This window comes from Agelaius tricolor, unplaced genomic scaffold, assembly GCF_023055355.1.
Source record: "Agelaius tricolor isolate 1412-34295 unplaced genomic scaffold, bAgeTri1.0.p SCAF_3, whole genome shotgun sequence".
In the NCBI taxonomy this organism is placed as follows: Eukaryota; Metazoa; Chordata; class Aves; order Passeriformes; family Icteridae; genus Agelaius; species Agelaius tricolor.
This window is the reverse complement of record NW_027269263.1, coordinates 30,612,716-30,635,807: the sequence shown is the minus strand read 5'-3', so window position 1 is coordinate 30,635,807 and position 23,092 is coordinate 30,612,716. Positions and strand designations below refer to the sequence as shown.

General features: G+C 36.7%; 2 protein-coding genes across 10 annotated transcripts in view; one reads left to right on the top strand and one right to left on the bottom strand.

The window, feature by feature from the left end:
• ACSS3 (acyl-CoA synthetase short chain family member 3) overlaps positions 1 to 4,567 on the top strand; it is a 65,365-nt gene extending 60,798 nt beyond the window's left edge. The window contains exons 14-16 of the mRNA XM_071423355.1: positions 3,378 to 3,477; positions 3,558 to 3,733; positions 4,008 to 4,567. Coding sequence (XP_071279456.1) covers positions 3,378 to 3,477; positions 3,558 to 3,733; positions 4,008 to 4,073 — 342 coding nt within the window. The 3' untranslated portion in view covers positions 4,074 to 4,567. The remainder of the gene's footprint in view (positions 1 to 3,377; positions 3,478 to 3,557; positions 3,734 to 4,007) is intronic.
• A 3,082-nt stretch (positions 4,568 to 7,649) lies between these two features.
• The window catches only part of PPFIA2 (PTPRF interacting protein alpha 2), a 287,260-nt gene continuing 271,817 nt past the window's right edge, over positions 7,650 to 23,092 (bottom strand). For all 9 annotated transcript variants that reach the window (XM_071423345.1, XM_071423347.1, XM_071423346.1 and 6 more), the window contains 9 exons: positions 21,667 to 21,729; positions 20,278 to 20,307; positions 18,585 to 18,760; positions 17,647 to 17,744; positions 15,730 to 15,905; positions 15,567 to 15,635; positions 14,465 to 14,624; positions 12,793 to 12,885; positions 7,650 to 9,106 (listed from right to left, as the gene is read on the bottom strand). In XM_071423345.1, the coding sequence (XP_071279446.1) occupies positions 12,827 to 12,885; positions 14,465 to 14,624; positions 15,567 to 15,635; positions 15,730 to 15,905; positions 17,647 to 17,744; positions 18,585 to 18,760; positions 20,278 to 20,307; positions 21,667 to 21,729 (831 nt within the window). In that variant the 3' untranslated portion in view covers positions 7,650 to 9,106; positions 12,793 to 12,826. The remainder of the gene's footprint in view (positions 9,107 to 12,792; positions 12,886 to 14,464; positions 14,625 to 15,566; positions 15,636 to 15,729; positions 15,906 to 17,646; positions 17,745 to 18,584; positions 18,761 to 20,277; positions 20,308 to 21,666; positions 21,730 to 23,092) is intronic.

Below are 23,092 nucleotides of genomic sequence, written 5' to 3'. Positions count from 1 at the left end.
CTTTTTGTGTTCCCTTACTGAAGCACAGCAGGAATCTCATCCCCACCCCTTATTGCTGTACTACTCATGGGCCGAGTGGGGGCATTTTCTTTGCTTCAGCCTGGGTCTGAAGCTGCTGTAACAAATGATGAATTGAATCACCTCACCTGCTGTATTACCTTTGGATCCATTATACTGAGCTCAGCATCTCTGTTTTCCTTCCTGCTAGTTAGGTCTTACCCCTAGAATGTTATATGAATAATGTTTCATGACACTAACATTTTAGAAGCTTTTCTCTTCACCTTTTGAACAAAGCTAAAAAACAAGTGATGGTAGTGCATGCACAGCAAATTGCTAGTTAAATGGGAAAGTGTTAAGAAGACCACAATTCCCTCCTTGGTAAGATCAGTAAATACAGAATTAGAGGTCCATTGAATCACCATGTAATTGGCAATCACCTTGTTGAGCAAGTATGTTACCTACATTTACATTTTAGCTGCATTACAAGTTTAACTAGTTTTTCCTTAGTGCTTTGACTAAGTATTTTATCTCTGTTATGTTCCACACAATTTTTTCCTTTGTCTAATGTATCTGTTTATACTATTGGAGCTCCATGTTTACTGCAATGCAGTAGATGTTACAGTTTACATGGCCAATTAGTGAATGGTGGCCATCATGGGAACCTCATCTTGCATGTTGATCCATCCCTCTTCTTTGGTCTGTAAATCTCTGGTGTCCCTTTTTGCCCCTTCCTGAAAAATAAAAAAAAAGCTTAATCAAATCTAGTCTATCTGAGGCAACAGACTTGAGAACTGAGGAATTTATCATGAGAAATCCCTTACCCCTGACCACAATGTTTCTGTCTTCCGTTGCATTTGCCATCCATCCTTGTGCCCAGTGATCACACTGGGAAAACCATTTCCACTTCCTGAAGTTTTTTATTACTTTTAAACAATTTTTAAATGTCTAGTGCTGTTTCTGTTCTTCTTTTCAGTTGTTTTATGAAGTTTGATAATTTTAAAATTGGTATTTACTAATTACTAGTTTCAGTAATTTGAAGTTAGCATTTGAAAAGTCAGAGGCATGTTGATAGAACTTTGGATAGACTGTAAAAAAATACTACAATAACTACACTCTTCCAGCTAACCATAATACTTATGAATGACAGACTCGAAGTACAAAAGCAAGGTACAACAAAACAATCTGGCAACATTCAGGTCTCCACCTTAGATAGTCCTGTTGATGCCTGGTAGGTAATTATGATATTTGATGATAATGCCAGTTGAGTGTAGATCTTTTTTCTGTGTTCCTGTGGAAAACAGTATTTACTGATTTACTGTGGATATAGACTTAATAGTCTACTTTTCCATAATTCATTGTCTTTTTCTTTCCTGTTTTTGGTTTTTTGGGTTTGTTTTTTTTGTTCTTTTTTTTTTTTTTTTATATAAGCCTATCAGTTTTCTGTGGCCATGGTCAAGAGTTAGAGCAGGAAAAAATGTTTTTTTATATCAGGAAATGGAATTACTGAGGCTCTGGCCTGTAAGTGACCAAAGCGCATTAAGTATATGTGATGCATTGAAACTCTGTAGGGATTTGAACTTGCATAAGATTAATCCCTATATGATTTTTCAGTGTGGATACAATGACTTTAGGACAAAGTAGGCTGCACCTGAATTCAAATGCATTTCTGTATATTCACCTTTTTGAAGCAGGCTCTTCTGCCCTTCTGATTCTGGTATAAGCCCAGTGCACTCTTCTATATTTAGTTTGTGCATATAATATCTAATTCCTGTGAAAAATAATCCAGTTTCAAAAGCTGTACATAAATGGTCATGCTTCTGTACTTTGATAGAGCATGCATCTACTGTCAGGTCAGTGTTTTCCATTTGCCTTTTTTCTGGCATGGGACATGTCTAGCATCATAGTTTGTGAAATGAGTATAGCTTCTGACAAAGTGTGCTAGAAACACATTGAGTGGATTTATTTTGCTAAAAACTACTTGGTGTGTGCTGTATTGACCATGACACGTGGAGTCAGTTTCTCCTTCCTGTTTTGACTATAAAGCCTAAGGATGGTGAAATGTGTTTTGAAGATGGGTTATCATAGACCCTTTGAATTATTCCTTTCCCCATCAGTTTCATAAACAGGTCATACAAGAACCTCCCTTTTTAAACTGGGGCAACAGTGCTTCAGCTTTCCATTCTTTCAGTTTTTTTCTTCCTGTCTTCTCTGTACTTTTCCTGTCTTTCACATTCTTGCACCATTGTATGAGTAGCCAATGCAAATATGGTATTCCTACTTAATAAAAACAACCAAAAAGTGTCTTTATTCCTAAAACCTTTGATTTTGGCAACACAATATGTGAAGTTCAGTTATTAGCAAGCACATAGTCCTTGTATGCACAGATAAATTAACAAGCACTATCACATTATGTGGCTTCTGTGTAGGGTCATGTTAGGTCCTCCTTGTGGTTGAGTTCAGAGGACTGAAAAGTGCTGAAAGCACTGTTGAGAGCAAAATGCCCCAAGGTGAGGGGGTAAAGTAAGAAGAGCCAGTTGCTTTGGAAGAGGATTCACAACTGCTGGCATCTTAAGGCCAGCTTTGTCCCAGACTTGGTGACATACATCTTGGTGAGATGTATGTCTGAGACATACTGAGACATCTTGGTGGCTGTTTTCCTGGAAGTGAGTATCTCAACTGGCTAATTGGAAGCTTACATTTTTTTAACTAAAAAAGAGTTTGATATATTTTATCAATGTGATGTTGTGTAAACATGTAGTAGGAAGGAAGGAAGCTCTGGTTTAATTCCCTTTTTTGTCGCAGGAAGCTGAGATCTCATGTTTTCAAGAGAGTGAGCTAAGGTAGGCTGGCTGCAAGCCAAGGCTGGGCATGTATTTGGCCTTGGTTGAAACTATGCTTTTACAGGAACAAAGAATGAAAAAAAAAAAAGAGTCAGAGAAAATGAACCAATAGACTTCGTAAGTCTGTAGTAGGAGTGCTTCTGTGGTTTTCATCCTTACTCCCTGCATTTAAGTTCCATGTTACTCATAATGTTAGACAAACGTTATTTGTTCCAGCAGAGATCTCATTAATAAAACCAAAGACGTGATACTCTCACAAAGCTGTAAGGAAATTACCTGAGGTTTGTTCAATATTTCTATTTTGTGCTGCTAAAGTTTTTATTTCTTCTGTTTGTTTGAAAAGCATGCGTGAGTATATATAATAATATATATAGAAATGTACATCTTCAACACATGTAATTGGAATCCTAAGGTGTACTGACCTTTTGCTGTTAAAATGTAAGAAAAAGTCTATGTTATTTCTTCATACCATACCATTATTTTCACTGAAATGTTGTCTATTATTGGTTCAGTTTTGTTTTCCTTTCCATCCCTCAGTGTATTCTCTTCCATCCCGCTGTGGCAGACTGTGCTGTTGTGGGCCAGGAGGATCCTTTAAAAGGACATGTTCCATTTGCACTGTGTGTACTGAAACAAGGTGAGAACTCACTGATAACTGATGTCATTAACACTTGCAAAAATCTCAGAAAAGATAAAGGATTTTACCTTCTTCACTAGGTGTAAAGACACAAGAGAGTAAGATTTTGAAAGAGATTGTTGAGCGAGTTCGGACCAACATTGGTCCAGTAGCAGCTTTCCAGAAGGGGATGTTTGTGACACAGCTGCCAAAAACACGCTCTGGCAAGATCCCACGTTCTGCTCTTTCTGCACTTGTCAGTGGAAAGCCATACAAGGTAAGTTAGAGATGTTTGCTTCAGTGAATTAGACACACATGCACATCCAAAGGCACAACATGGTGGTTTTGATTCTCTTGAATGTTCTGCAACTGGTCCATGACTTCAGGTAGTACTTCATGTTTTATTTCTATTGCAGATTATGCAAAAGATTGTCATGTTTCAGAGCTTTACAGATACTTTTTTCTTGAGTGCTTTCGAAGTATAAATTTAGAAGGATCTCTGAATGAAATTCTTATTTATTATTACATGCTACTGTATTCTTACTTTTCAGATAACACCAACCATTGAAGATGCTAGTGTGTTTAAACACATTGAAGAATTGCTAAAGAAAAATTAAATGGGATAATACATAATAACAAGCATTTCAGTTATTCAAGTATACAAAGAAGCATTTTTTTTGTTAATAACACATTTTAAAAACAAGTAATGATTTGGGACTAAATGTTTTTACTACAGAAACGTTACTTTACCATCTTACCACAGCCACTGATGCATAGTAAAGTCTCTGCATGCTGTCAATATATTCTGGTTATTATGATGGCTAAGAATTGCAAATAGAATTCATTCATTGCTGTAGTCTTAAAGGGAAGGAGTCATTGGATTATCCATCTTATCTGGTGTCATGTAACCTTACATTTCAATCTGTTATTTTATAATGTGACCAGTAACTTTTGTTTGGCTAAAGCAGTTTACAAAGGGTAAACCATGAACAAACGAAAGTAAAAAAGGAATTTGATTGTGAAAATTGTTGCAGATATAAATTGTTCTTACTTGTAAATTTTAAGTTCTTGTCTTTTAGATTTTTTTCTAAAATTAAAAATTTTAAGATTAGTTCTCTTGATTCAATTTTCTTTCTTTTTTCCAAAGTCTTTCTGCCATAAATTAAATTTCTATAAATTTTTTACTCAATAACTTTCTGAAGAGTCTTTTTTGTAAAATGATAAGTAATTCCTGGCTTTTAAATCTTGATTTGTCCACAGTGAAAATCCTGATTGGTCCACAGTAATATTCAGAAAACCCCATGTATATTAAATAAAGGCAGGCATTTACCCTTTGCATTTTCTGGTAATTTTTTTGTGGTTTATATGTCTGGACCACCAGAATGTGCTTTTGCTGCCATAATTAAGCATTTTAGGCTGAGATACACATAACCAAGAAATTTAGCAAATATGGATACTAAGCAGCTCATTCTGGATGTTATAGGCCACTCCAGACAGGTACAGGGTTCTCAACAAGCCAGGGGATGGAGGATACACTTTTGACATACATTACTTCTCAACTGCAGGTATTTAATTGAACAGTAAATGTGAAGGTCCTTATAAAAGTAGATGTTCCCAGGAAAGTATAAAAGCAGAGAAGTTGCTCAAACTCAGCAGTGCTTACCAGAGAAAGAATCAGTAAGTAATAGACAAATTCAGATGATGATGTTGTGTAAGAGAGGTCCCCAAAAGGTTCCAGAAATACTGTTATGTAGTGGTGGATAGAGGTATGGATGATATCCCTGTAAAGTGATGAAATAAACCAACAGATTGGTGTAGGAGCTAACAGGTAGTAGGTTCCACTTAACATGAGCCATACCCTGGTGGTGCCTTGTGCTTGTGACACTTTTTTGGTGTTGGTGAGCTCTACCAGTTACATAAGAACTGAATAAAATGTCGATGTGTTTTTCACTAGGGACTGCAGACAGCTGGCCAGTCATGTTGAACCAGGTCATACAGTGATGTTAGAACAGCCAGTTTGAGCCTGTGCTGTCCTTGTTTCCTGCCAATCATTGCATAAGATACGCTCCTTCCTCTCAGCTATTCTCTTCAGTTGAAAATCACAATTTGAACAGGGAATAAAACATGCAAACACTGAATAAAAGCTAATGATGCTTTATGGTAGATATGCTAAATATACAGGTTGGAGATTTAAAACTGGGAATAATTTTGCTCTTCAGAGATGTCCTTAAAGTTTTGTGAAGTACTTCTTATAGAAGTGGCAGTTAAAGATACTATTTTCTTCTGGATGAATTATTCAAGTACAAAGGCTTTAACAGGAGGCCCATGGCAAATACTGGACTGACTTGCAGAGACTTTTTGCTTTTCACAATGCTACAACTTGGCAACCTGTGCTGAACAGTTACAGAGCAAGAGGGAATTCTTGAGAGTTGTCAGTGGTGTGTTTTTTTTTTTAAATCAGTGAGACACTATAAGAGACATCACAGAGAAACTGTGGCACATTCACAAGGTGTGTGGCCACTACTTTTACAATTGAAGGTGAGACATTGTTGTGTATGTTTGTTATCATTACCTCGGCTGCAGCAGGGGAGGGGAACTAATTAGTGAGAGCAGAAAATCTCTACAAGAAATCTTGCAATGCATGTAGGGGAAGAGAATTAATTTCCTAGATCTTGCATAATTTTCCCAATGATTACTCATGCTCCTACCGCAGTTTCTCCTTTTGTAAGGAAAAGTAAACTGCTTTCTAGTTTGGGTCTCTTCTTTTAAGGAGGTGAAAAAAACCCACAAAATCCCCAACAGCATTAGTAATATTCAGGCATGCACTTACCTTTCTGAAGGGCTGTGTGCTTACATTAATGTTAGTAAGGAAACAATTATCTTTCCTCAGAACTCTTCATAAAGAGGTTCGATAGGTAACATTCTTAAAGTGTCTCCATGACAAAAATATTTGTAATAATTTCTGTTTTCTGAGGAAGCCTGTTTTCTTTCTCTCTATTTCAGTAGAAGTGATTTCAGATCAAGAATTGTATTTTAAAAGAGGACAGAGCGTTCAGGTGTGCTCACTATACTGCCATGCTGGTAATATGGAGAATTCCAGAAATGTCAAATGTCTCATGCATCAACATTCAGAAAACCTAGACAAAGAAAGGCACCTTATTGCAGCAATACAGTTTGGAGAAATCATTGTTTAATGGCCATTACTTTTGTTTTCCGAAAGAGCTTTTTGCTGAGGAGCTGCAATTGCAGAATGCTTTGTCTTAGTCCAGCTCAAGAAAGGGAAAATGAGTAGTTACATGGCTCTGCTGCTGCCCAGCAACCTGGGTGTACCATCAAGAACAACAAGCCTATTTAATGAGTGGTAGGACAGCAGTGATTTTCCAAATTTTTTTTTTCAGAGAGAAGCAGCAAGAGGGTAGATTTGAAGGGTCACTGAGTTGCTGAATTTTGGCTGGAAGAGGCACATGTAGTAGTTATTCTCAGTGTACTGAAAGGGTTGGAGCCAAGTAGACAACAGTTAGCATAACTGCTGTTTCTAGCTGTAGAGGGTGGAGCTTCAGCTTGTGTGAGGGAGACAGGGATGAATTAGGAGGCTTGATGTGTTATCCTAAATCAAAACTGAAGTCACCATAATGCTTTTTTAAATTCTTCTAGTCTGTTTTCTTCCACTGTGAAATATATAATTTGTGTGTGCTGTTCTCCTGGGGCAGGACAACTTCCACTCTGGTCATAAAATCTGACTCATTCTTTTCCCCAACACATTTCATTCCCCTTTGCCCCCTAAGTTTTAGTGTTGGCTGCAAAAGGAATTCTGTAAAACAAGAGCTGGTGTTTGAGGTAATATGAATTTACATGATATTGCTGCCACTGATAGTGGCAGTGACAGTGTTTTCATTGCTTTACTTTGTGATATTCTGCCCTAAAATAAGCCAGAAGGAGGCTGAGGGAGGAGAAGAATGTTGGTTAAGCCCAAGGAACTGTGTCTACAAGAGCCCCAAATTTCTACAGTTGTGTGCTATACCCCTGCCAGCACTTTGCACCCATCAGCAAGATCTGTGCTCCCTCTCGTGGCAGATTCTCATCATAACTCATCCCTGTTAGTGCCAAAATGTTCTTATGCTTAGCTGTGAGAAGCATCTGGTTCCAAACTTAATGCTACTACATACCAAACGTAACAGACTAATGAACACAAATAGCACTGAATTCTCTTTTTTATTGACATTGGGGGAGAAAAATCTTTCACCATCTGATTGACCGAAGTTTGCCAAATAAAAATAGACAAAACAAATGTTAATGTACGTGCAAACATTGCAGATCAAACTGCTAAAAGAAATAACTAAAAGACAGGTCTTGAGCTAAGATCAAGCAGCTGAAAAATAGCAAATAGGTAAATGACTATTAAGTAGGTCTTACTTTGAAACTTCCCATTTAAACAAAGAATAAACAACAATAACACCACCAAATAAAGCCACAGCAGGTAATAGTTGCTCTTCTAAACTTTTATACACTATATATTAATCACTCTGTCTTTCAGTTATTTCCTCTGATAAAACTGACTTTTGTGAAGTCTCAGCAAGGCCATCTTGGCTAAAAGCATAACATTAGACAGGAGCCTGTCTAATGCCCTGTTAGAATGAAGAAATGGTGGGGGTTGGCTTCTTTTTTTCTTTCTTTTTCTTTGCTGAATATATCTGGAAAGAAGAATCTGACTCTATGCAAATACTAGATTTACTTTTCCAATGCTGGCTGGTGTTTGAAGATCCTGGAACGAAAAGGTGGCTCTTGGTAAAGCAAGATTCTTCTTGGTCCGCAGGTAACATAGAAGAAAGTTTTTGGTTTTTTTTTTTACAAATCATGTTTTATTAAATTGCTTTTTATTTTTTTATAAACAGTTCTTCTGGATTTATGTGTTTGTTTTTAATAGGTGAGCCATCATGGTGCTTCTCTGTAGGTATCTAACATTTCCATTTTGTCTTTAGAGGTCCATTTTGGCTTCAGTTCCAGATTATGTCATTCTATTATACATCATCAGAGGCAGGTGTTCAGCTTTAAATATTGACAGATTTTTCTCAGTAGGAACATGTTGAAGCTTCTAACTCTGCTAAACATATTAATTTGACTGTTACAATCCAAAAACTGTAAAAATGGTGGAATGGAAAGATACAAACAGTATTATTGACACTGTATTGTCAAATGTTTGCACTGAGACCCCATGTACCATAGATTTCATTTTTAAAAAATCATATTTATATCCATTTACATAAGACTTACACATTTTAAAAGAAATACATACACAGTAAATACGTAAATGTCTAGTATTTTACAATAAAACAGATGTAACAATGTAAAGATGAGTGGCTTCATTTGATAAAAGCTTTGGATGTGCACTACTGTCAAATTTTTGATGACAGAGATGCTGAGAGAAAAGGGGGAGATTGTTTTTTTCTTTTTTTTTTTTTTTTGTTTAAGTAATTTAGGTATTTTGTATTCATGTTTTAAACTAACCAATACATGAAAGGAACATCATATCTGTTTGTATGATAAACATTATGTGTTCTCTTCCTTATTAACCTGTTCTTGCAGAGTTTTAATGCTCTTTTCCTAAGTAGTGGTAGTGCACTTCAGGTAAAGTAGAAGAAAGAGATGACATCTATGAAAAAAAAAACCAAACATTAATTAGCAAGATTTATGATTCTATTTCAGCCTAAAGTTCAATGACAACAGAAAATATACCACTAAGTAAGTAGTTTAGTAACTAAGTTACTAAAATATGGACTTCAAGTATTTGTAGGAGGCATGCATTTGTTTAATTTTAGATCTGCAACATAAAATTACTAATAATTCATTTTAATCTTTTAGTAATTGTCCTCAGTCAACACAGACTGCTGCTTATGTTCATTTTACAGTTGTTTTCCTGCTGTTTTGGTGCAGCACTGGGGTTAGTTTCCTGCATCTGGAGACCTTTGCCTTTTCGGCACAATGTGAATCACATTCTCAGTGTACAGACATTGCTGATGTACTTCGTGGCTCCTCTTCCTAGTTCACTGCAGCTTGACAGCATTTACCTTTTTCACCCTGATGGTTTCTTTGCTATGGGCTAGCTGCTTCCAGCTATCATTCACATCTTTTTGGAACGCTGCTTCTCCATTTGTCTTTACAAATCCTCTTTCGGACCCTTCATTGGTAAAGTATGTAACTGATTTTGCCAAGTCTCCTTTAGTATTTCATTAGAATAAAAGTGGAAGTAATATGTTCTATTGTTCCAGCCTGTGGCAAGAAATCTCTCCTGAATGACCCTTCTGACTTGGCAATGGCAAGTGTTTTAGAAGTTAAAAGTATTGGGAAAGCTTGGATAATGTGAGTGCCAAGTCCACTGCCTATGTAAAGACATTGCAGCTGCTCAGCTGGGCCACCACATCTAGCCACCACAGCAGAAAGCTTGATGGGTCCCATGTTCTCTGTAGTACATTTCTTTGCAACATTAAATGGTCAGCACCAGCAGCCTTAATTGTTCTTAAATTTCTGATACAAAGTGCACTAAAACAGGCCTGTGCAGAGTAAGCTCATATAACTGTTCCGAGAATGTCTGCACATGGTTTCTGGCTCATTATGGTTTCAACAAATATTCAAAAAAAAAACACCTGAAATGCAGTTTGAAAGCATATGAACAGGACACAGCTGCTGTGAACATACACTATACAGACACTGGAAAATTGTACCAAACTGATGTAGGTATAAATTGTGTGGACAAGCCTTTGACAGTCTCTGTAAGAGAATGTATCTTACTCTCATAAGAGTAGCAGAATACAAGAATCTGCAGCCTGCTGTAATCACAGGCCATCTGCATTTGTTCCATGTGCAGTCTGTTTGCTGCTTTCTTTTAGGCCTGCTCTTTCTGGGCATGTTCTCCTTTACTACGTAGAAAACTCCCTTATCTCGCTATTGTGTGGTAACTCATCCCGCTATCCTTCCCCTCTGCTGCTTAGTTCCTGCTTTTGTGCATGCAGATAATTCACCAGAGTATCACAGCTGCTGATGTAGTCTAGGCAAGGTTTACAAAAGCCTGAGTCTCTGTCTAAGATGGATCTGGAAAATTTCAGGAGGTATGTTGTAATGAATAATCTTCCCTTTTGTCCAAGTATCAATCAGCTCCTTCCATGAAGAAACTGTTAGTCGGGAACTGTGCTGACAAAATTCTGAAAATTCCTCTGTTGCCCTTCAATCTGATATCTCCCTCTATGGGCAGTTTCCATTTATGATAAATATGTTTCTGTCATTCTTGAGCTGCAGGCAATTTGTTTAAATTTTCAAGTTTGATATAATAGTGAAGGAAATATTTTCCCTGCATGGTTGTTTTTTGGGGAGAGGTGGAGGGGTGGGATGTTGGTTTGATTTTCAATATAATGTACTGGAATCAAAATTACTTGAACTTGCTTCTTGGTTTATTACCTGCATAGCATTTTGAAGTTGCCTTTATAGTAAGTGCATATACTAAAGTTCTAGTTCACACCATCTTGTTCCTTCTCTAAAAGGAGTACATGGTAAGTGAGAAGAGAAATGCTAGTATATTATTGTCAATTAACCTAATGTATTAGACTTTACATGTAGATGTAAATTTGCATGTAGATGCAAATTTGATATCCTTATAGGCCACTCAAGCATTTAAGTAGGAGAATAGTGGACACGCAGCAAGTGCTGATGTGATACATACTACTGATACTTAAAACACTACCAATACCCCAATAGAAATTGAAGTTAACTTGTACAGCTTGTGTAACTTTAGATACACACCTTTTTGCTCAAAATACATACCTTCCATACATTTATAGTGCTAGAAAAGTCTGCTACTTTACTTTTGTTTGTGCTTTGCTACTTTTTAGATAATTTTTAATATAGTGGGAATAAATGGTTTGGATAATCTTAAATTAATTTTTGTTAGTGTGTCAGTTTTCCATTTCTGCTTTTATTGCACTCTTCAAACCTCACCTCAAGTGCCTGGCCCATTACTGTTGGCCTAAGAGAACTTCTTGGTCATGCTTAATTGCTTCCAACATTGTGATTCTGAAGCTTATAGGAGAAAAGGTTCTCTGCCTTCCATTTCTGTCACCACTGAACCCTGTGAGAGTCCTGTCGCTGACTTACTGATGCAATACCATGCTCAAATCTATACATGCATACACATAAAAACATTTCTATAGTTTATGTGCTTCATCATCGTCTTTGTAGATTCAGCTACTAAACTTTGCTTTTTCAGAAAAACCAAACCAAACCAAAACCAACAAATAACCACACCCCGCCAGGGTGTGGTTCAAAAGGGGTGGCTCAAAAGGTCCCATTTTTACTAAGAGGAAGATTTTATACTCTTGCAATCTTTCGAAGTAAGGCTCATGTCATCAGGAGGATCCTGAGCAATCCACTTTTCCCACTGTTAACGTTTGCTATTGCTAAGTATTTTTTGAACCTACACAAAGTTAGTAAAATCTTGACGGCCCCAAGTCTGTCCCAGTCTTGGGAATCAAAACAAAAAACCAGCAACTTGCTTGCAGATCCTTGCATGTCTTGCCTACAATATCCAACAGCTACTAAAGCATATTTGATGTCTGATGAGGTTTTGGTGATATTCAAATATTTTTTTCCAGCTGCCTTGCAATTCCCCAAGTAACTAAATGGAAATTGTTTTAGTGAGAAAATACTAGCATAAAATGGTGCCATATTGATGTAACTACTCATCATGTGTGTATTTTTTCCAAAAGCTGGGACAAAATAGAAAACTGTATTTCCACAGAACTGTGGAAAAGTGACTCTGCGATATTCATAACCCCACTCAAAAGATATATGGTGAAAAATTTAACAAGAATTCCACTACTAAATTTGATCCAAAGTTGCATCCAGCTCAGATAATCCTTTCTTTGTCAGTTCTGAATGATTTGAGAAGTGCAGGAATCTCTGTAATAGATAAATTTTCAAGATTTTCTGTATGGGTAAGTCTATGCAGCTACCTGATGTTCTAAATTGAGCCATAGCTTTAATTAAAAAAAAAAAAAAAAAGTAAATCTCTTCTGCTTTAGTAGTGTTGACCCCACATTCCAGCTCCTAGTAGAACTCTACCAAGTTCTCATAAATTAAGTTCATTCCCTCTGCCTTCTTCCCAAAATATGGTTGGTAGTGTCCTGTGGACTGAGCTTAAGTCTGTTGTTATGACCAAATGACCGCCCTAGGGAGTCCTTAGTTACATCCTCAGTTACGTCCTCTGCTCCATGTTGGTTTGTGCTTGGATAATGTGGGGTGTAGTGCAGTCATAAAGAGCTTTCATGATGGCCCCTACAGAATACTCACAACAATTCAGTGCTGGCTTCTTTGCTAGGCCTTGTCAGCATGAGTATGTGCGAACTGTTGAGCTGTCTAACCTCTGCAGTCGTGATGAAGCAACTGCAAATCGGGAAAAAAAAAGGAAACAAACCAGAGCCTCTTTAGAATCATCAGTAAAATATATCAGTCTGTTTACCATGGGAAGGGTGGCTGTTAAATTGCTCTGTGGCTTTCTCTAATGTGATCTGAGCATGGTCTAGTTCAAAACTCAGAACTTCTTCATGGCTGATGTACTGTTGGAATCTGTCTAAAGGGAATACAGTTTAAAACTCAATTTTGTCTTTATTTTGTTGTAATTCCTAATGCTCTTACCTATCATGCTGTTTAAATACTATTGCATTCTTACTGCTGAGAGATAGGAAGCCAAATCCTGGATGAAGATACAGGTCTTCAAAATTACTTCCCTTTAAGTCTACTGAGTTCAGTATACCTGGCTCAAGAATTAACTGTCTGGAAGACCTCAAGTAAATCACTAAATCTGCCTGTTGCCTTAGCTCCACATCTGTAAAATGCAGAACATCATTTTCTACATCATACCATGACTAGAATTCGAAATCCCTTAATGTTTATAAAGTTCTTGTATATTACAGTAATGTGGGCAATGGAAATGCCATGGAAGCTAGGAGTCAATGGCATTCAGTGATGCAACCAGTAAATTATTCCATCTGTAACTGCAACCATAAAGCACTGTTTTTTTAAGGGTAAGAAACTCTAATGGAATTCAGATGGCTTTAATGGAATTTAGGTGGCAATACTATTATACCAAGTTCATTATCAAGTTACAGGATGTGATCTCTACAGGTCTCTACAAGTTTGAGATAAGTCTATTTGTAGACTGAATCCTGTCATGATTAAATAAATGGCAGTATTTTAAGTGGGGCAGTTTTTGTACTAATATTTCTCAGAACTTCAGGCAGGTATACTTGGCTTTATCTTCCATAAACCTGAAGAAATAGCTGTGATGGGATTTCTTTCCTCTGCATGCTCTCTTACAATGATTTTTTAAATTTTATTTACTTTTTAATTATGATCTGCTTGCTAATTTTCCACTCATTTCTGAGTTTGTGCATCTTTTGGAAATCAAAAGATTTCCAGAGAAAATTCAGACTGGTGTATAGTAACTCAATTAGTACCTGAATTTCAGCATTTGCTAACTACTCATCTGCTGGTGACTGTTAGCAACTTCAGTTATTTGATGGTCAAGGCTAAGCTATTTAATTTGAAAGTAAGATAGGAAAATAAAGGTGATAGCCCTTTCTGATTGTGTTCTCTAAAACACTCCACCTGGGAGAGAGGCTAATAGGATGAAAAATGTGCTTAGATATTATATTCAGTCTCAGTTGAAAGTTAGTAAATTAATTCCAGTCTTTCTGATTGTTTCCTTTACAGCTGTAGAATAGTGAGATTGGCATTTTTTGTGTTTTAAATAAACACTGTTTGTGTGAAGCAAACCTGAAAAAATCAATAATATGCCAAGTCAGTGCTTTTCCGTTCCCTAATTCAAGTTTCCCAGACTCGGTTCACCCTAGTTAATGAATGCAATCGTTGTGGTGCGAGACAGACATGCTTTAAAAGTCAACTTGGCATGCTAGGACAAGGCTGGTGCTTTCCAAGAGGAAGTGCAGGAATGAGTTCATACCGTCACTGGCCATCTTCCGCGACTGGCCGGATGTGGTGGTGAGCCGGAATCCGGCAGGCAGCGTTTCCGACGCGCCCGGCATCATGCTGATCCCATGGACCTCACGCGGCGGGAACTGCCGTCGCCAGGAGGGGCCGCGCCTGAAGTTCTTGTCATCGCTCTGTCAACACAGTTGTGTTTGATAAAGCAAAATGAAGCTTTTTGATTTACCATCCTGCTGTGTGCTATCTCTGCCACTGCCAAATGTGTTCCATAACAACTACCCTGCCCTGCTGCACTGCATCCAGTCACTGCAATGTGTTTGAGACATGTTTGTAAAAGCTTGAGAAATATTAAATGCTGGGGTGGAAAACTCTTCTTAAATCTTGTGCTCCATATAGTCAAGGGGTTTAGTATCACCTCTATAGAACTTTCTTACACAGTGACAGAAAGTGATTTATTACTGCATTAGGAAGCTTACATAAACTACTAAAAAATGATTAAACACTCATGTGCATGCACAGAATTCATAGGCATCTGACATTTTCAGCAAATCCTTAAAAGTTTTATTTCTCTTTATGTGCCGAAGTCCAAGACTTAAACATTTTTGCACTGGACTCTTATGTTCAGATAAATAATTTCCATAGTTGGATTTGAGATTCCTCTTCCAAGATAACTGCCCCAAATCCCACTCTATTAATATTGATTAACTTTGAAGGAAAAAAGCAATAAAGAACAAACTGAAAAATCTACTTATTTTCTTTATTTTTAAAAAAGGTGTAAGTGTCCTAAAGAATAGACTGCACAGGCATCCCACCCACACACATCCCCCACCACCTGCTCTAACCAGCAAAACTTCCACTCCATTTTGCATGTTTCCTTTCTGGAAAATGATCATCTTAACGTAAGAGTGCAGTGTCAAATTTAGCATCCAACATATGTATTGACACAAATACGTAGCCAAGCTGAAGTTACTTTAAAAACCTTGATGGGTATTCCTTATTTTTTTAAGCTGTAACTGACTCTCTTTAACAATGTGAAAATTAACATGTCTTCATGCATTCAATTTGATGTTAATGTTTTACTATGATATTTTATAAATACTGAAAATAAAATTAATTACTTCCTCAAGTCGTCTTTCAGTTCCTAGTGCTAAAAGGTTGTTGTATTCTCTCTCAAGGATCTGCCGCGCCTAGAGATACCAAAGTAAACAATTAAAATGGTTGAAGATGAATAAAAGGTAATAATGGGTACAGATTAACCAGAAGTAGCATAAGGAAATTTACCTGTGTGTTTTGTGTTGGAATCTGTAATAATAAAGCTAAACTGCTGTAGTCAAAATTTTCATCCAGTGCTATAAGTGAACCATGTACACCACTTTCTAGAATATTATTTGCATATTCTCGGAGGCCAATGGCTTGTATCCAGCGTATGACTCGATCATTGCTCCATACCAGCACATCTGTAAGGATATAACAACAGGTCAGTCTCCTGATGCCTTGAGAACTTCCACATTGTACAGGTGCATGGGTGTAGCTGTGCATGCACTGTGGATGTCTTACTGCTTTATTTCATACATGAGGAATGCTAGCACTATTCATATAGCTTTAGTATGTCCTATTGAAAAACTCTATGTGATTAATTATCTTCAAGTAATAATGTTTCCAAAGGAGAAATGTGCTTCCAGAGGGGATCTCCATAATGCAATTCTTCCCATTTCCTATATATACCTTTTCAATTTGCAGGCAAGATTTTACAGTGCAAAGGCACTGGAGAAGTAGCCATTCCTCAAGGCTTCACATGTGAGTTGTGTATTAAACATTTTGGGAGATGTGTCAGCGCCTATCACATACTAACATGCCATAAAGTAAAAGATTAGTTCACTATTTTAGAGGCAAACTATTTTTAGTACAGAAAGCTCGTAAACTTGTTAAGTCCATACCAATTATGAAGCTAAGGCAACAAAGGAAACCATTTTTGAGGATTCAGCTATTCTGAAAAAGTATCCTGCCCTGCCTTAAGGTGAAGAAAAAAGTTACTTATACTAATCTTTAGAGTTATAATTGGGAAACATAGTACTGAGTTTTCTTTACTAAGTGATGAGGCTTATTCCTGAACCTTTACAAGTCCAGCTGCTGTGGCTGTTTTGGGAGCAGGATTTCTCCATTGCCTGGCTGAGAGTGTCTCGCTTTTTGGGGTCAGGATCAGCTGAAACACAGTGGCAGGCAGCGACCAAATCCCACCTGGGACCATGAATAACTGACCAATGCTTGATGAGGTGAAGGAGGCTATGAATTATTACCCTTGTCCTAGAAGGAACTGAAGCCACTAGCACTGAAGCCACACTAGAATTTGAGACCAACACCCAATTCCCCTATGTCAGTCTCCAGCTAGACCCACTTGGGCTGACTGGCACTGATCCTGCATGTCCAAGGCAAAGTCTTTGCATTAGTGCATGCCATTATGTGCCTTGAACAAATGCACAACTTTTTTTTTAGCTCTTCTGATCAGCATTGTCCTTGAGAAGTGCTAACTGCTGTAGTCACTAGAGCTGGAAAAGCTCAAAGGAATCAAAGGATTCATTTCTGACAGCTGTAAAAAACCCAGCCAGCCTAATTGTTATATATAAAAAGAACCATGCAGTGAGCTGCAACTGCTCTAGAGAGCTTTACACAGGAAGAAAAAAACCTTTAGAATCAGCTGTGAAATCTTCTAATAAGGCCAGTTTTGTTAGGAAATATTCTTATGCACCAATCAACTGCCTCAGTGGTCAACCCTCCAAGCAGCATTTTCTATGATACATTTTGACATAAGAAATCAAAGGCAAAGGTTTTCAAAAGCTGGGGCATAGGGTCCTGAGTGCTCCCATTTTTTAGCGTTGCCCCCAGCACATCCCACTGAGCTGCACACTGTTTGGCCTTCTGCTTCTGAGCCTGAAAGAGGTTCAGATAAGATCCATATCCAAAACTCAATTTAGCAAAATGTATGTGTGAAACCACCATTCAGAATTCCAGCCCCAATTCAGCAAAGTACTTAACTGTGCCCAATTTAATTTAGGATTTGTTCTGAAGAAAGATGGACTTATGTTAGTTTTGCTTAAAGCACATGCTTAAATGCTTTGCTTAAATGGCATGACAATGGGTTAACAGTGTCAAGCTTCAAAAGAAGAAACATTCCCAGTATTCATTCCCAGCAACTATCACCTTTTATTTCATGCTGACTCATTTCTCTTCGCTTTTCCAGTTCTTTTCTATCATAATTCAACCTCTTTAAACACATGATTCCATATTGCAAGCTTGTTCTGTTATTTAAAGAGAAACATTTACAGAGTTAATAAAGATAATTTTGAAGATGGGAACATATGTAGGATGTATTTCCTGCACTTCACATGAGGTGTTTCATAGTACCCATGTACAAAATCTTGAGAACAGAGGGTAAAAAAACTCCACAGACTTCAGGAATGAAATGGAAAAAAACAAAATGAGTATGTTTGAATAACTGTTTTAGCGTAAGAAACCCAAAGCATTAAAAGAGGTAGAAGATCTGAAAAGGTCAGCCCTTGTGAGCCATGAAATGTTTTGTCAAATCAGGCTTTTAAAAAGTGACAAATCAGACATTATATTAAAAAGAAATCCACTTCTTGTCACATAAACCTGATTCTCCCTAAAGTTTAAATGCCTTTATTTCCATATTTCCAATTTAGCTTCCTAGCTATATCCCTAGGTAACCCAACAACTGTCAAATTGCTTGTATTGTTAACAGCTTTTATGTGCTACACACAATAGCTTTTCATTATTATGAGATCTCAGGGCTTTAAAGCTTAGCCTAGCACTTTCTGATAATTCACACCACTTAAATTATTACTGTTTCTGTATTGTCTAGAGTCTATTGATATATTAATGGTTCCCTGCTCGTTACATAATTTATCTGTACCAGTATCTTGGTTTTTAGAGACATAATTGCAATGTGGTTGCTATTACTAAAGGAATCTCTCTGAATTCAGATTTCTGACAGTCAGCCCTCTCTTTTCTGTATGTTTTTCCGCACCAAAACAACAGAAAGTGTTTTTATTCTGAGCAGCACTGAGCACTAGAGCAGACACAAAAGCATTTTTACGGATGTAGTTTTTATGCCCACATACCGATGGAAACTATCCACCATTTTGAGGTGCACGCGCAGATCTTTCTTTGTCAGGTGGTCTAACATCCTCGCATCTACCAGGCACTCCATGAAATAACTCCGGTACTGAGGTAAGCCCAGGCTGGGCAGCCATTCGTTACCTATCCATTCATGGTTCATGTCACCATAAGCCAGGGTCTACAGAGAGAAGAAAACGGAGAGGGGGAAAAATTAGTGAGTTTGTTCAAGACTGCACCACAGACTGAAAACAAAATATGTCTCAAAGAAAAAAATTATGTTGAAAAAAAAATTATGTCTAAAAAAAGTTAGTAATTCTGATTTTGCTTTAACACTGGAAGAGGGAACCACTGTGAGATATCTGTTACAGACAGCAGTTTTGCCTGTTGTATCTTGTTTTCTTATGTAAGTTTTAAGGGATTTTTTTCACTTTTCTGTTTTAAATGCAAGCAGACTTGTTACACAACCAAAATATGTGTGTTTCATAATCCTACTTGCTTTCAATCGACCTTCTAGAATATTTATGCCAGGCAAACCCTGAACTGTTAACTGGTAATACAAACATGGCTCCAGGTAATCCACTAAGGCTTGTTTCTGTTTGTGGGGAGAAGGATTTCATAAATAGCCTAATAACACTTCATAGATACACACCTGAAATCCTTTTGAGACTGAAAGTTAATTTCAGTTGTTTGGCACTCAGGCTTACAGTTAAATGAGATATTTTCAGCTGTGAACAGTTTAAACCTAAATCCATCAAATGTAGAGCTCAAGAAATTAATTGAGATAGAAGCAAACCAGGCTCCTCCTAGAAACTTGTACCCAGGCTTCATTGTTCAGCTAAAATTTCACTAGGGTGAGGAAGGGACTATATGAAAAAGCCATGCATATGGAGCTATTTTTATATGAGCTTCCCTATTAAAATGCAAAATAGATTTTTACATGTCACTTTTGTTAATTATTTTGTATTACAAAACAGAAAACTAACAAATTGCAAAATTTATACTAACTAAACAGGATCATGCTCAGGTTCACTTTCAAGCCTAACTATGTCTTTGGTTTTGTTTTTAATGTCACAAACAAATGAATAACACAATTAATGCTGGATGGATATATTATCTACGAGGGAAAATATACTCCCCTTACATTTCATTCTTGTAAGATTTTGAAGAGAAAAGGAATGTCATCAGTAAAGATAGCAAGATCGTGTAAGTGTGCATATATTAGAGAGAAAAAGTTTAAAAATGTAGCTAATTGGCAGTTTTAAATAAAATATATGACAGTATTTGTAGGCTGATAACTTGGGTGTGATTTATACAATTGTTCTAAAAAAATTTGGTGTGATTTTAGAAAAGTTAGCTCAATTCAAATTCATGGCATATTTAAGTGTCCTATTCTGAAAAAGGAGGAAAATGCTTACTCTCTAAAACTCTTAACACAGCTTTAGATGGGAGATAGACTATGTCCCTGAAATGTAGTAATTTCTTCTGTGAAAAATATTCATGACATATGTACTTATTTTTGCTTTACCTAAAAAAACTGTCCAGAGAATGTATTCTTTGAGAAGAACTCTAAAATATGTAAATCATAGTTCTGTCATTGAAATAATCTCACAATATTATATTCCACTATGCATATTGATGCACCCAATTACGTTATTATCAACTTTCAATTTTAAAAAGTCACATGAAAGATCATACCTGAGCCCAACTGCCTTCTTCAGACTCTTTCTGTATTATCAGCAGGAAGCAATTAGTAAAGCAGGTAAAAAGACAATAAAAATTAGTTATAAAAAGATGTGATTTTCATATGCATGTTAATAAAAATGAAAATATTCACATAAAACGCACAAATAAAATAACTGGCCAGTGGCAATGTCCTGGGCTAAACTACCTGGAAAATTGTAAGACCAAGACCATAAAATGTAGCTGAGTTTTCAAGATAGAAAATCATATCTTGATGAAATTTTACAGCATTATTTAAACACTCTTCACAGTTTCACAATTAAAACACAAACATTTGCCTAAAAATTTGGGCATTAGGGATGTAGTTTTTTGGTTCTAGTTTGATTTTAAAACATTAACAATAAAAAGATGTCTTCTTGAAAATGTATTGTAAAGGAGCTTTTTACATAACATTTTTTATGGAACAACTGTGTTTTTCTGGCTGGCCAGTTAAACAGGATCAACTCTACTTCTTGTCAGTTCAGTGCTGTTATACTTGCATTTATCTTTACCAACAATAATAAAACTAGAAATGAGCTCAGTTTAAAAAAAAATTGGCTTCCTTACTGCTGGTGAAAAAACTTTAAATACTCTAAAAAGCATAAACTTTGAAGAAATAATTCCTTATTGCATCAAAATTTAGCTCCAGAACTTCTCCCACCATTTATGGATTGGGCTGAATATAAAGTTTGCCAAACTGAAGATAATTTTTTTCAGAGATCACACTGGAACATTGCATCGTATTTTATAAGCACATCTATAGAGTTATGATATAATGTTAACAACCAAAACCTAAAATAACATATATTCCAAACTGAAAAAAAAAAAGTCTTACTTTAGTGTTAAGGGAGAGGTTTGACAAAAAAAGCAAGAAATAAATTACACTCTCCATGCACCTGAAATCAAAGATCATTAATACCCAAGTATGGACAAGAAAGACTCAGCATTAATGAAAACATGAAGTTGTTTATTGCACCATTCTCAAGTCTTTTCTTATTTCTTTCTATGTCAGCAAATACAAAACACCATTTAGAAGAAGAGGGAGTAGATTACAGGAGAAATGTTGCACCTGTAACCATGACAATTTCATTTCATTAAATGAGGTTTGACAGTGGTTCTGAAACTATTATATATTCTTAAAAGTCCAATACTGGTTTTAGGGTCACGCAATTTTTGTGATGGCAATACCATTTGCTGAAATATTATGTAACTGTTCTTTAAATTCAATTTCATTACTCCCTGCAACTTTCTAATGGCATGCTTTGGGATGCATCCTACAGAAGATACAGCATCTGTGTTAAAGCAGGAGCAGGCCTATTCTCTTTGGAGCACTGAACCATTTGAAGTGGAAGTGGAATGACTAACCGTTTTAGCTGGAGCAGCAAGATTTTCCATTTCTTCATGGGTCACCCAAACATTGCCTGAGGGCTACAGACAGGCCCGCAGGAGGGCAGGTGGGATCCACATTAGGTAAGCAGTGGTAAAGAAGAAAGGCAGCACCACTGTAAGTTAACAGCGCATCACCATCAGCACAAGCACGTTCTTGCCTCTACCGAGCTGCAACTAGAGACAACTTTAGACAACTTGGTTTGTATCTTTCATTAGCGGCTTCTGAACAGATGTCATGGAGTATTACAACTAGAACTGATGGATGAAATCCGGCAGAGCACTGCCACAAAGGAAAGAATAATAGTTAAAGCTGCATTTCATAAACAACTGGCAAATGCAACCTTTAGCTCACAGCTCTGTGCACAGGAAAGCTTCAGCTCCCAAAGATTTTCCAGCCTAAATATTCTGCACAAGTCACAAGCTCATATTCTAATCTAAATAATGAATACTTCTGTTTCTGTAAATACAGAATACTTGTGTTTCTGTAAATCAAAATGTCAAGAAAATTCACTTCTAAAACTATTTGTCCTCATCCTATTGTTTTTCATCAAATGATTACTAGGACACTGAGGAGAGTCAGGGAGGGAGGATGGATGTGTGCTGTGTTTTCTGGAGACCTGAGATAAATTAACTCCTTTCCTGAGAAAAAGGGGAAACAGAAAGACTGGAGACTCAGAAATGAATGTTCCAGGGCAGGGCAGCTTTGTGTGCACACAGTTACTCAGAAAGAATTAAAAAAACAAGGGAAAACTATTCCCAATGTTTTTAGCTTGAATATAATATTCCCTCACTTCATAAGTGTAAATGCTTTTATGCTTTGAAATATCCTCTTATGCTTTTAAAATCAAAATTAATTTTGTGTACTAATTCAAACATCATATTGAGTCTTTACTGCTTTACTTTGGTAAAATCCACTACAATTCATAATATTACCATGACGACACACAAAACTGTTTTCAGGGAAGAAAGTATCAGACAGCAAACTACAATATTTAAAGAACATGAGCAACATGAAGATAAAAGGGCAATCAATGGCAACATTAGTGCTGTTTCCCAGTTACTTATGTAGGTCACAAAGGTATCTGAATTCTAATTTCCACCAAAAATTCTCCATAAATCAAATGAAGACAACATATTACAAAATAGAAATATTATTAACATAATCATTATTATTGCCTTTCTAGTAGAAATCTGAGTTACACCACTTGAGTGGTGAAGTCTTTGTCCTTCACTTCTGTGCCATGTTTACTATCTGATCCTCGTTTTTGTTAGCCTCCATTGCTTCTTGCATCTCCATTACCATCAGCATATCTCAGCATTAAAAACTTCCCTTTTGTTATCTTATTTCTTTTTGTCCTCATCAGTTTAGCTTATTTTTTTCTGCTTTTTATATATAGCACAT